The sequence below is a fragment of the Cyanistes caeruleus genome, chromosome 7, assembly GCF_971803275.1.
Source record: "Cyanistes caeruleus chromosome 7, bCyaCae1.hap1.1, whole genome shotgun sequence".
Lineage (NCBI taxonomy): Eukaryota > Metazoa > Chordata > Aves > Passeriformes > Paridae > Cyanistes > Cyanistes caeruleus.
In genome coordinates, this window is record NC_141707.1 from 5158449 (window position 1) to 5171574 (window position 13126).

The 13126-nt window shown below is 53.7% G+C and overlaps 1 protein-coding gene across 10 annotated transcripts; it reads right to left on the reverse strand.

Moving 5' to 3' along the window:
• Nucleotides 1-2788: 2788 nt before the first annotated feature.
• LOC147652127 (maestro heat-like repeat-containing protein family member 7) lies at nucleotides 2789-10481 on the reverse strand. 10 transcript variants are annotated; one of them, XM_086896331.1, is made up of 18 exons: nucleotides 10145-10481; nucleotides 8725-9268; nucleotides 8390-8560; nucleotides 8002-8066; nucleotides 7612-7884; nucleotides 7414-7521; nucleotides 7189-7337; nucleotides 6784-6931; nucleotides 6385-6575; nucleotides 6165-6302; nucleotides 5781-5895; nucleotides 5472-5609; nucleotides 5063-5239; nucleotides 4774-4929; nucleotides 4513-4614; nucleotides 4015-4117; nucleotides 3678-3734; nucleotides 2789-3360 (listed from the first exon to the last, which is right to left on the reverse strand). In XM_086896331.1, exons 3-17 carry the CDS (start codon nucleotides 8505-8507, stop codon nucleotides 3706-3708), a joined length of 2010 nt encoding a protein of 669 aa, XP_086752457.1. In that variant the 5' UTR covers nucleotides 8508-8560; nucleotides 8725-9268; nucleotides 10145-10481; the 3' UTR covers nucleotides 2789-3360; nucleotides 3678-3705. The 10 variants fall into 10 exon arrangements, with proteins under 10 accessions (XP_086752457.1, XP_086752452.1, XP_086752455.1 ...); XM_086896326.1 differs by having other exon boundaries at nucleotides 7414-7524; XM_086896329.1 differs by having other exon boundaries at nucleotides 7414-7524; nucleotides 8390-8573.
• Nucleotides 10482-13126: the final 2645 nt, after the last annotated feature.

Here is a 13126-nt window from a genome sequence, read left to right on the forward strand (position 1 = left end):
AGCTCCTTTGCCCTCTGTGCATGCTTGCCACAGAATCCCTCACAGCCGGGTTCTGGGCATACTCAGCTTGGCTCTTCCAAAATCCAAGGCCTTCAAGGTGCTCAGCAAGACCTTTAACTCCACAATGCTGTGGAACTGGGCCTTCAGCACAGAGACCTTTCCAGCCTGATCTGCGCTCCTTCCTCTGCGTCTCTGCACAAAACACGGTGTTGAAGCAGGGTCTAGCGCTTGGAAGATATCGGGTTGTAAGGGAAAGATAGTAACCCCCCTCCTCCACAGTGAATGGTAAGGCCCCCTGCAATTGGCCAATAGCACCTGGCTGTGATGAAAGCAGATGGGAGTAACACAGGGACCCTAGGTTATAAAATGTCAAATTCTCCAGCAATAAACACCATTTGCCATCCATCACATTGATGTCTGTGTGCAATGGACCGAGTGGCCTGGGTGTTGGTCACCGTGCTGGCTCCTGAACCAGGCAAGGGGTCTGCCTTGCTTTAAAAGACAACATTTGGTGCTGAAACCCGTGAGAATTCGAAAAGCGGGATTCAAACCCAGAAAGCGAGGGTTGCCTGGAATACAGGAGCAGCGGTCAGGACCAGCTGGACTAGTCCTGGCGAGGGAGACGTCCCTGTGTCCAGAAGGAAGATGAAAGCCTTGATAAAGGTTAGATTGCAATTAAATTGTAAACCTAATTCTTTTACTCTTGCTACTGCAAGGCTTTTGTATATTGGGGTCATAAATCAGCTAGTAAAGTTTATCCACCCTAAGGTGTGGGACAGATGTACTAAAACCCTTGCCAAAGAGATCTGGAGGGCAGCAAAAAACTGTCTGTTGGCCACCCCAAATTTTGGGGTCAGAGCAGCCACTCAGGCTTCACAGCCTCCACACAAGAGCAGCTCAGCTGAGCCAAAAGGGGCCCAAGAGGGCGACACGTCTCCTCAATCCCCAAATCCTTATCTGCTCTCAGAGAAACAGCGAAGAGCAGAAGTCTTTTGGAGAAAGTTAACAGAAGAAGCTAGGGCTGCCGTGGGAAAAGCCTAGAGGGAAACATCCTCCCTGGTGCCTAAAAATGGCGCTGAGCAAAAAGACATAAAGCGGGAAAGAAATATCCTTAGTGAAAACAAAGAACAAACGCTGGCATTGAGAGATGGACATGGTCAGGAGGTTGGAAAAGGTAAGGAATGTGAAGAAGAAAGATGCGGGGGAAGTGTATGGAGGGAGAAAGATAGGAATGTAAAAGAATATGAGGGAGAGAGGGGGAGCAGAAGGAGGAACAGAAGGTGGGGTGAAAGGCGGAGTGAAAGGTGGAGTGAAGGGAGGAGTGAAAGGTGGGGTGAAAGGCAGAGTGGAGGGTGGACTGAAGGGCGAGGAGAGCCAAGAGGGAGGGAACAGCCCGCCCACAGGGGTGGTAGGTGGGGCCGGAGCCCAACAGAAAGGTACGGGAAATGGGAAGTGGCTAGCCAGTCGAGCTCTGACTCCGATGGAGACGCTAGCGAGGAATGGTCGGAGGCTGAGTCCTCGGAAGAGAAAACAATAAAGATAAACAAGAATATCCCCCTCCACACTAAAAAAGAACAGAGAGTGGATACCCCTCTCACAGACTGGGTACAGATAAAAGCTCCATATGCCAGCTGGGTCCCTTCAGCTGCGCTAGCATTCCCAGTCCAGGTGACAGAGGGGAGACAGAGAGTTCTCTCACCAATAAATCCTAAACGGCAAGGCTCCAGCCTGCAACAGCTGATAAGCATAACGAGACAATGATGACCACATGCCTATCAGTTTATAACTTCGCTGTTTCTAACGATTTTTCTGTGCAAGTTGTGATTGTTCCCAGGGTCCTGTACCACCTGGATAAAGAGTTGAGCCTGCAAGCAGAGAGACCCACCCGGCTTCAGAAAACAGAACTGGTGACAGGTGTAACCATAGCGATGCTGCTTAATCTGGGAGCAACTGGTGCTGCCACAGGTGTCTCTGCCATCGTCACCCAACAACAGAGACTGTCTCAGCTACAAATGACAACTGATGAAGACTTGCAGATAATTGAAAAACAGTGTGTTTTAAATAAGCTTGTATCTTTTGTTTAGAGCCGACTAGAAAGAGTCAACATTCTGTTTGTAGAAAGGCAACAGATGCTCTAAAAATACACTTAGTCACTGTGTGTGCCTTATGCTTACTAATGAAAACCTGCAGTATCTATTTTATAAGTTTTAGCCTTTTAGTTAAGTATAGTGTACCCTATATTTTACTTGTTTATAATATCTGCTTTTAAAACTTTTTATAATATAGATAAGTTAGGCAAAGTGTTTAGAGATAGATATATAGAAAATAACGTTAGAACTTTTTAAGACTAATACACCTTATATTCTAGCAAATTAGTTATGCATAGAGAGGGGGGAATATGTTGAAGTAGTGTCTAGCGCTCGGAAGATATTGGGATGTAAGGGAAAGATAGTAACCTCCCCCCCCCCCCATCTTTAGTGTAGTAATTAGCCCTGCAATTAGCCAATAGCACCTAGCTGTGATGAAAGCAGATGGGAGTAACACAGGGACCCTAGGTTATAAAATGTCAAATTCTCCAGCAATAAACACCATTTGCCATCCATCACATTGATGTCTGTGTGCAGTGGACCGAGTGGCCTGGGTGTTGGTCACTGTGCTGGCTCCTGAACCAGGCAAAGGGTCTGCCTTGCTTTAAAAGACAACAACACAGTGCAGGAGAGAACAGCAGGAGGGGCCTGTGTGTCACAGCACTCTGGATTTGTGACCTTCAACTCCACAGAGATGCAGGTTTAGTGAAAAAGCAAAACTGTTTATTGATGGGATGCGAAGCAAAGGGATGAGCAGAGGGGCAAAAAAGGGGATGGGCAAGGTCTGAGGGCGGGGGGATGGAGCTGTGAAAAGGGATGGAAACTAGTGGGAAAAAGAAGGGATGGGCAGTGTCTGAGGGCTGGAGGCATGGAGCTATCAAAAGGGAAGGAGAATGGAGGGAAAAAGAAGGGATGGAAAGTGTCTGAGGGCCACAGGGAGGGAGGTATTCAAAAGGGAGGGAAACTGAAGGGAAAAAGAAGGGATGGGCAGTTTCTGAGGGCTGCAGGGACAGAACTATCTACAGGCAGGAGGAAAGGGCTGAAGCCATGCGAGCTTCCCACAGGCTCAGCTGTGCCAGTTGTCAGCTGTGCCTGGAGCTCCAGCTGGTCTCTTCTGGTTTCAGCGTAGTCTCGTCTTCCATGGCATCTTATAGAAAGACTGGTTCTCCTAAAGCAGCAGACGAGTGAACTTCTGCTGTTCTTTCAATAAATGTCTGCTGAAAAACTGTGCTCCTCTGAGAAGGGTTGTCATCTCTTCTCAGGACTTGAAGTGCTGCAAGAGAGGGGAACAGAGCCACGATCAGAGCCCAGATCTGTGGCAATCCTAGGAGAAAGTCCTGCCATGGCCATGCCAGCCTGCTCTTGCTGTGGCCACGAGAGTGAAGAGGCCAAAAGGATCAGCTGCAAGGTCCTGGTCACCCCACCCAAATCTGCCCCCCATGTCCCTGAAATCTCTCTGTGATATTCCCACACCACCAAGGTGTCCACACAGGGAGAGAAGCCGTCCGAAGCCAGGGCACAGATTGCAGCTCCCTTCCCGGGCATTGCAGATCCCCCAGTGCCAGCCCCTCACTGCCAGCTCTCACTCACCCTCGATGATGGCCTGCAGCTCTTCCTGCTACGCCCTCAGGTGCTTCCTGGCCGTCCCTGGGAACACAGAGCCTGTCAGGGCCCTGGCAGCACAGCTCCCTGCCAGCGGCGCTGCCAGCCCTGGGGCCACACGGCCTCCCGCCCCGGCAGGGCTCAGCCCCAGCCCTTGCCGCATCCTGACTCAGCCCAAGGGCACGGCTGCCAGAGGCCGGCAGCAGCCCCGAGGGCAGCCGGGGCTCCAGGGCGCCGGGCCCGGGTGCCGCTGCCGGGACAGCAGCAGCCGGGGCCGGGGCCGAGCTGCGGCGGGGCGGGGAGCCAGCCCGGGCTCGTGGCTCACCGATGAACCTGATGGCTGCCACTCGCAGGGACTCCTGTGGGCTGTCCAGGTATGGCAGGGTCCGGCGCAGGTACTCGGCTGCTCGGCTCTCGTCCTGTGCCAGCTGCAGAGAGCGGCAGGAGGGAAGGGTCGGTGCGGGCTCTGCCTCTCGGCCGGGCGCTGCCTGCGGCCAGCCCGGGCCTCCCGTGCCCGCCCAGCCCTGAGGCACCGGGCAGCAGCCACTGGCGCCGGGCTCTGGAGGGGGCAGAGGGCCGGCTGCTGCCCGGGGAGCTGCGCTGCCCCCAGGCCCGCAGCCCCACAGGGCTGGTGCTCCATCGGCACCCGGCTCGGGGCCACAGGAGCCTGGAGAAGAAGCCGTGCAGCCCAGGGAAGGGAGCGGTGTGTGGGGCACAGGCTGTCTCCCATGGGTGCAGCACTGGGCCACAGCTGCCAGCTCCACACACTGAGCACTGGGGGCAGGGAGCTTCTCAAATTTGGGCTTCTCCAGGCCGTTCTTACCAGACAGTCAGCAAACTCCCACAGCTGCTCTTTTCTCAACAGCTGCTTGAGATTCCTCCTCTTGAGGAAGTCGGCCACACGGAGCAGCGTTTGCTGAGAGGCCTGGAGAGCAGCAGAGATGCAGAGATGGCACTGCAGCCAAGGGCACATCACTCTTGTCTGGCTGACAGGGCCCAGAGGAAGCTGCAGCCTGGGAGGTTCCAGGACAGGAGGAAGCCGATGCCCCTCCCAGGGATGCACCGGCATCACAGCAAACCTCACCTTTGCCACACGCCAGTTCTCATCATAGCAGTGGATGAAGAGTGGAAACAGGCTCTGGTTCAAAATCTTCTCCAGAGGCTTCTTTCCCTCATCCACTACCAAATCCATTGTCATGAAGAAGAGGTCAAGGGAGAGCAACTGCATGTGGCTGTGGCCCTGGAGGAAAAGAAATGAAAAAGACCATAATACCAATTCCTCCAGGCTCGACTGGACAAAGGCCCAGAAATCTGTAAGACACAAAGTTTCTGGGCAGCAGCCAATGCCCATGGCTGGGGGCACAGAGCCTTACGTGATCAAAGAGCAGCATGAGTGCCTGAGCCAGCTTTGGAGCAGTGGTGCTGCATATCACAATGTCGTTATTCTTGAGCATATTGATGAACACACGGAGGGTCATGCCAACCACATTTCTATCTGCATCACCCAGCAGGTCCTGAAGGCGTTGAGACAGGCTGCACATCCTTATGGCCTGTTTGGAACACAAGGCTGTGCTGGGAAGCCCTGAACGGCTGCAGCGCCAAGACCGCCCTGGCACTGCAACCCCACCCTGCTGCTGCCGGGCCCAGAGGCCAAAGGCCTGTCCCAAAGCACTGAGGCAGGTGAGGCAGGAGAGCTGGGAGCAGCTGCCTCAGCTCCTGAAGCCCAACCAGCCCAAGGGGCTGCTTTGCCCAGCACAGCTTCAGCCGCTGCCCCGTTCTCACCATCGAGGGATCCTTGCTGAGCACCACGAGGCCTCTGAGCGCCAGGCGACGCCTCTGCCTGCACTCGCTCTGCAGGTGCCTTGACACCATCTCAAGGACATCCTCACCGTATGTAATCAAATCTAAGTATTCGAGGACCTGAAAGGCACAGGGCAGTGACAGGGGAGCTGGCTGGCAGGAGCCTGGAACTGCACAGGGCTGGGCCCAGGCAGCAGCACAGGGCGCGGGCACCGTCCCAGGCAGCTGTGGCTATGCAAGGGGACAGGGCTGGCAGGCAGCTCAGCGAGGTATTGCTGCCATGGGGCTCACCTCCACAAGGAATGCCAGGGAGGACAGTTCACAGGGTGCCTTATCCCTGGCGAGTGCCTTGAGCAGCTGGATTGCAATGCGGGAACAGAAGCGGACCAATCCATGGCGCATCACCCTGGAAGGGGGAAAACAGCACCAAGACTTGAGGTGTGGAGGGGCAAATCTCTGCCATGAATGACTCACAGAGATCTGGCCTTTCCCCAGCATCCTTGGAGGGATCATGGGTGCTTTGGGAGGTGGCTTCTTTTGGGCACCCTCCTCTATCAGCCGTTTCCAGTCTGCTCAGCCATCCCTCAGTGATGAGGCCTTCTGGCCATGACCATGGGGACTATGAGGGGCATAGGGCACACATTTCAGAGGCAGTGGGGGGGAAGGGGCTCTTACCTGGCCAGCAGACCCACGGCATTGTGCTGGGTGTCAGCACAGAGGAGCGTGTCCCAGCCACCCTTGCGCTCCATAGCCATCACCTCTTTGGAGCACCCCAGTCGGCAGAGCAGAGCCTTCATGGCCTGCACTGCAAAGCTGTGTGCAGAGCAAAGGCCAGGTCACACTGGGTGCACTGGTGTCAGCCACAAGGGCATGGGAAGGACAGGAGGACTGGCACCTGTTGGGGTTGCTGGGAAGGTGGTGTTCCTCCTGGCATGCTCTCCAGAAGCTGTCAAATTCCTCTGGTGGCATCTGCTGTGTGGTGATGACAACTTGGAACAGCAGAGCCACAAAAAGGCGAGGGGTATAAATGAGCATCGCCTCATGGCACTGAGGCATCTGGACCATCACCCAGAGCACCAGAGTTGCCTGCAAAAGAATCACACCAAGACAGCGCTCAGTGCCGAGGTGTCCGTGGGTCAGGGCCCGAGGGGAGATGCAGAGGGAGCAGTGGGCCCGGTGCCCCCTGAGCCTGCCCCTAGCCCAGGTTTCAGCCCGGTGCCTGAGGCAGGGAGAGGATGGAGAGTTCCTGGGGAAGCAAGCTGCAGGTGATCAAAGGTCAGCTCCAGAAACTCACACTCAAGGGAAAAACATCTTTGTTGTCCCCATCAGAGGTGCAGATGTTGCAAAGTGGCCAGTTCTCCATCACACAGAGCAGTATTGGCACCACTCTCTTCACTGCTGGTCCTGATGAGGCTATGGCTTGCCACATCACTGCAGCAGCTCTGTGGGATCAGAGCTGTTTGTTAGGGGTGTCTCAGTCACAGAGCCATGCTCTGTGTAGCTGTGGGGTCCCAGGTGACAGAGCCCCAGTGCCCTGAGGGGCAGGGAGGGAGCACTGGCAGCAGCCTCAGGAAACAGAGGGGCCCGAGGCTCCTGGGCCTCTCTGCCTGTTGGGCAGAGCCCATTGGACAGGCTGTGCAGGGCGATGGGCCCTAAAGGCCGCTGAGCCCTGAGCTCTCAAGGCACGTGGGCCCCATACCTGTCACACGATGGGGCACAGCACAGGAGGGTCAGCACCACATCAATAGGGTCTTCTTCAGCCAGCCTCACTATGTCGGTTTGCTGACTGGCATCCACAGGGACATGGGACACCAGACTCTGGTAAATGTTCCTCACAATAGCTGGCACCTGGAGGAGGCATGGGGAAGACTTGGAGCGCTGTCCAAGGCAGCAACTTCCCCAGCTTCCCCCAAGAAGTGCTTACCGTCCCATCACACTCTGCTGGCCTCAAAGGCTGAGGGGGCCCTGTGGATGTGGCTTGAAGGGGCACAGGATCCTGGGAGACCTCCAGTTCTGACCCCTGGCTGGCTACCTGCTGGTCAGAAGAAGCAGCTCTCTTGTCAACAATGTCAGAAGAAACACAAGCTTCCTTGAAATAATCCCATATGAGCTCTTGGCTTACAGTGGGAGTGGGTGTCCTGTCAGCATTTGCGATGCCCTGAGTCTCTCTGGTGTCATCATCTGGAATGGCCACGTCCTCAGTCTCTGCCATGTCAGCCTCTGCCCTGTCATTCTTCACTTCAGTCTCAGAAACTTCTGAGGGCTCAGCTGAATCTGGGCTGACATCAGGCTCTGCCTGGAGCTCCTCCAGCCCAGAGTCAGGCTCAGCTGTGCCCTCTGTTCCTGCTGTGGTGGTGTTCTTTCTACGCCGAATGCGCAAGAATTTGCGGAACCTCTGTGCAGAATGAAGAAAGGACAGGGAAGAGAGGCATGTTCCAAGGAGTGCTCCATGTGCAGAGCTGGGCTGAGCAGTGACAGCAGGCCCAGCCCAGGTGGGGATGGCTGCAGGTACCTTCAGCGTTTTGCGGAAGCGGCCCTGGGCAGGCTCCTGCTCTTGTCTCTTGTCCATGGCTGCATCTGGAAAAGAGCAGCCAGAGCTGAGGGACTGCGGGAAAGGCCGGAGAACACAGCCCAGCCTTGCACTCCCCAGGCAGGGACAGCCCTGGGGTGGCTCAGGGGATGGAGCACGGTCACTGGCGGGGGTCAGCCCCAGCCCCTCTTCTCTCCTGTCCTTGGGCATGTCCACATGGGATGGGATGGGATGGGATGGGATGGGATGGGATGGGATGGGATGGGATGGGATGGGATGGGATGGGATGGGATGGGATGGGATGGGATGGGATGGGATGGTTCCTAACTGGCTGCAGCCATCAGCCGTGTGGCCCAGCTCTGCCACTCACCATCCTGCAGTGGTTGGAACTGCTCCAGTTCTTCCGGCTGTTCTGCTGGGGCAGCTCCACGGTCTGTTTTTCTGTTCCGTCGGAACACTTTGAACAGGTTGAGGAATCTGCCTGCCATGATGGAATCCTGCCTCAAAGGCACCTTAAAGCGAGATGCCTTGGGAAATCAAACTGAGAAAACAAACTGTGCAGTTGAGCCTTGAATGCACCTGTGAGAGAGAAGCCTCAGGAAGGCTACAGGACAGCAAGTCCTGCAGTCTGGTCTCGAGGGCTCCGGCCACAATGACTTGAGGCTCCTTGTAAATGACTGTGGTCACCAGGTCCCACAGTCTCACCTTGAGGACAGAGGTCAGAAGGATGGGAGATGCCTCAGAAAAGCTCCAGGTCACCAAGTACTGGAGTCTGGCCTTGAAGGTACCTGCAAAAGAAAAGTCTTGGGAAGGCCACGGGCCAGCAAGGCCCGCAGTCTTGCCCCGCAGGCACCTGCAAAAGAAAAGCCTCGGGAAAGCCACAGGCCACCAAGGCCTGCAGTCTTGCCCCGCAGGCACCTGCAAAAGAAAAGCCTCGGGAAAGCCACGGGCCACCAAGGCCCGCAGTCTTCCCCGTGGGGAGCTGCAAAAGAAAAGCCTCGGGAAAGCCACGGGCCACCAAGGCCCGCAGTCTTGCCCCTCGGGGACCTGCAAAAGAAAAGCCTCGGGAAAGCCACGGGCCACCAAGGCCCGCAGTCTTGCCACGAGGTCACCTGTAGAAGAAACGCCTTGGAAAATCTCCGGGTTAGACACAAACGAGTGCGCTGTGTGGGGGCTCCTCACAGCACCGCTCTGGCGCGTCCTGTCCCGTCGCGTGCACTGAGCACTGGGGCATGGCCCTGTCACCGCACTGGGACAGCCCCTATGTCACCATGTGTCACAAAGGGCCCTTGGACACCCTGTCCCTTTCCATTCCACGGTTACCATTCTGCACCGTGTCACAAAGGGCCCTTGCACACACTGCCACCTGCCCCAGTTCCGCCCCCATCCCCCCCAAAGTGGCCCAGGTTGGAAGGAATCCCTTGCCCAAAGTGTCTAAGACAGCCTGACAGGATCTTTAGGAACACCTCAAACCATCAGCAAACACTGCCCTGCTCTGCAGGCTCAGGGCAGCAGAAGGAGCCCCCAGGGCTGCCGACGCAGGCGCAGCAGGAAGGGCACGGGGCCTTGCACAGAATCTGTACAGGGGCCTGGCAGCACTGAAATCAGCAGGTGTGGCAGAGTCCCCACCGAGGCAGACCTGCCACCCCAGCCGAGCCCTGGCAGTGCTGGTGCCCTTCTCCTGCCCCAGAGACCTGTGCCCCTGGGGGGTTTCTGTGCCAGAGGGCCAAAGCCAAAGCCCACGTGCATTGGGGGCTGGGCTCCTTCCTGCAGGGGTCTTGGCAGGAGCATCTGGAACAACTGCTGGTAACTCTTAGTCTTGGTCAGATTAATTACATTAATTGGAATTATTTTCCCATTGAAGTCATTTCATGCACCTCAAAAAACATCTTTGTTGGGAAGGCACAGAAGGATCTGGCAGACTTCACCAATTAATTGGAGTGGCCGGAGAATGTGAAAGATGTGCAAGTTTGCTTCCCATCTGTCATGGAGTTACTTTACCTTTAAGGGAGTTGGAGTTGCTGGGAAGTGCTTGGAGTCTTTTCTCCTGACCAATTATCGGTCATTGCTGGGAACTGACAGCAGTTTAGGCCATTGAAAAGTAGGATCAACTTGTGAACCCTACCTTAAAATGTAAAAGCAGAGCTCTCTGGGCTCTCTTTGTTTCCTGGCTGTGGAGGGTGGCGGAGCTCCAGGCCTCCCGTCCCTGCCCAGGCCATGCGGCCGGGCGGGGATGGGGCCAGGCCTGCCCCGTCTCCCGGCCGGGAGATGGGGGGGGCCTGGGGAAGGTTTTCCTCGGGCCAGGCCGGGCCGAGCCGGGCCCGATCTCTGGCTCGGCTGCAGGTTTTGCTGTAACTACATTCACTAGAAACTACCCAGTGAAGAAAGAGGGAAGCCCTGGACTTGCAGCGGGTTAGAGCAGAGACTACACGCTCCAGAGCAGCCATGAGGAATTTCCCATCGCAGACGGCTCCAGCTCCTGTTCAGCAGAGATCTCTAAACCATCTACAAAAGCCTGGGCAAGATGTTAACTCTTTCATTACTCAGATGAGACTTGCGGATTAATCTTTTTATCCAGAGAGAGAGAGGGAGAGAGATCAACATGAAAAGAGACTTTATAAACTACCAGTGACAAGAAAGAAAAGAAGCTTCAGGAAAGGTAGAGAATTAAGAAGATGCTTTAATTAAGCTGAAATATCTCTCTGTTAAAACTATGGAGATGGACAATGAAGTCCTGAAAAGAACTCCTTTAATTCATGATATAAGATCTAGAGAGGAATAGTGTTCAAAGTGTAAATTTGAGTAAAGAGTAATTATAGTATAGTGAAGTACTGGGAGATTTGAAGCCTTGAGAGGCCATGAGAAAACTGTTGAGAGATTTGAAGCCCTGAGAGGCCATGAGAAAACTGTTTTCTGGTGAAACTCACAGAAACAGATGAAGAAGACTTTTTTTTCTTTTTTTGCCTTTGAATAACTTATCCTTAAAAATGCTATCTCTAGACGCATGGCCCATACACACTTCAGAGTGATGTGAGAATGGGAGGAGTGAACTCTAATAATAGCATCTCTGGACAGCTAACATTAGGGCAATAGAAAACTATAACAAAAATAGTTTTCTTGTGAGAAACTCCATAAATTAACAGGAAGAAACTTCTGTTTCTCTATAAAGATTGGTAAAAAGACTAGCAAGAATTGGGACTGTTTTAACCATCAGAGTTCCAGAGTTTTTGTCTCTGTTGTCATGTGTACAAGGGAATAGTGGGTAGATAAGGGATGGAAAGGTTTTTCTGGAAGTTTATTCTGGTGTTCTTATTACTGTGGTTTGTCAATAAACTTTCTTTTTTTTTCCCTTTTAAGTTGTATGCCTGTTTTGCTCTTATTCTAATCCATATCTCACAGCAAGAAGTAAGTAATTTTCTTAGTTAGTGGTTTAAAACCACGACACCATCTCAAAGCAGCAAGTCCTTTGCCTTAACATCATCCTTTGAGAGTCACATTACAAAATATAACACAGCACAGAGGCTAAAAAAAGGCCATTCTTTGATTTGCAAACCTTTGCTTTTCTATGGAGGGATGATAATATCCTAATTCTCTGAAGGATTAAAGCTCTCAAGGAAACAAAGTCCACTCAGTATTACAAAAGTAGTCCAAACAATTGAGTCGACTGCAAAAAGGCTAATCCTCCCCCTGGTACAGATATCTAGGTGGCCAATAAATTTCAGCTCTCCCCTCTTCTTTTTTGCATGAGAACCAGGACCACTAACAGGAAAAGTCACACATATTCCTTATGTCCTCCATAAGCAAGGCTGTGCTAAACCACAGATGATGCTGTTAAACTGACTCAAATTCCAGCCTAGACCTCTCACTTCCAGGCAACTCCTTCCCCAACACACCCACCAATACCAACACTCCCCAAAACATGCTCACAGAACTCCTCAACACCCCACCAGGACCCCCAGCTGTTCCCATCCCTCCACAGAGCTTTCCCACCCTCCAGCAGAGCCCCTGGTTCCCTGCACATGCCGTGGCATGGCACTCAGCAGGATCTGCTCCACGGCCTTCCGCGGTAGCAAGCTCAGGCTGCCAGGCCAATGGTTCCTGGATCATCCTTCCCACTGACCCTTCCTGTGCACGGCTCTTCCATTTACACATTTGAGCTCAGCTTGGACTTCTCCCCTTAAGCAGGATTGCTGGGAAAGGATGGAGAGCAGCCTGGCAAGCTCTTTCTCCAGCTCCCTCTTTACTCTTGGGGCAGCTAGAACATTGCACAGGAAAGCAACTGGCCACAAGGAGCGGGTGACGTCAGGGGAGATCACTCAGGACTGCTGTATCCTGAGGGAACACCGCTGGGCTTGGCCTCTGGGTACCTGCACAAACGTCAAGTCAGCTGCCTTAGTTTCCAGGACAGCCCTGTGCTGGCCAGCATCCTGATGTGGATGCAGGACTGCTGCAAGGCGCTGCTGGGAGCCAGCAGGACAGGACTGGCTGTCTTGTTTACATGTTGAAAATGAGTGAGATTGTATTTAGCTAGAAATTTAGGGATCCCTGAATTTGATAAGGAGCTGAGCCATTATAAACTAAGAATTTATTTTTTTTTTATTCTGTATTTTAGCTAATTTTTAGCATTTGATTTTGTTTCAACACAGCAAAGTAGAGGCCCTTCTTTTGGTTTGGATTCTTTAGGGAATTGTTTCCCATCTGAAAGGAAGACTCTGTGAAGGCAGCGGTTGTCCGGGCCACAAATACAGGTCATGAAGAAACAAAAGACGTGGCCGAGGCCTCCTACATCCCACACTAAGGAGTCAGCCAAGGGAAAGGAGCTTTTGGGAGTCGTGCCTGGGGGAGGAGGGACAGGCAGTGGGGTTATGGCTGTCTCTTAGCTGGGGGACACGGCTCAAAGGGCAGATGGTTGAGGTTTTGGTGTTGGACTGCTGCTGCCCAGAGGATCCACTGCTACTGCAGAACTTTTCCATCTCTGTGTCTCTTTAATGTGGGTGAGCCTCTGCTCCCAGGTGTGGCCATGTAACTGGGTCCTTTCAATACCCAATCACTCTGGGAGGGATCCTCACCATGTGCTTGGGTGCCTGAGGGGAAAACAGGGACCCCG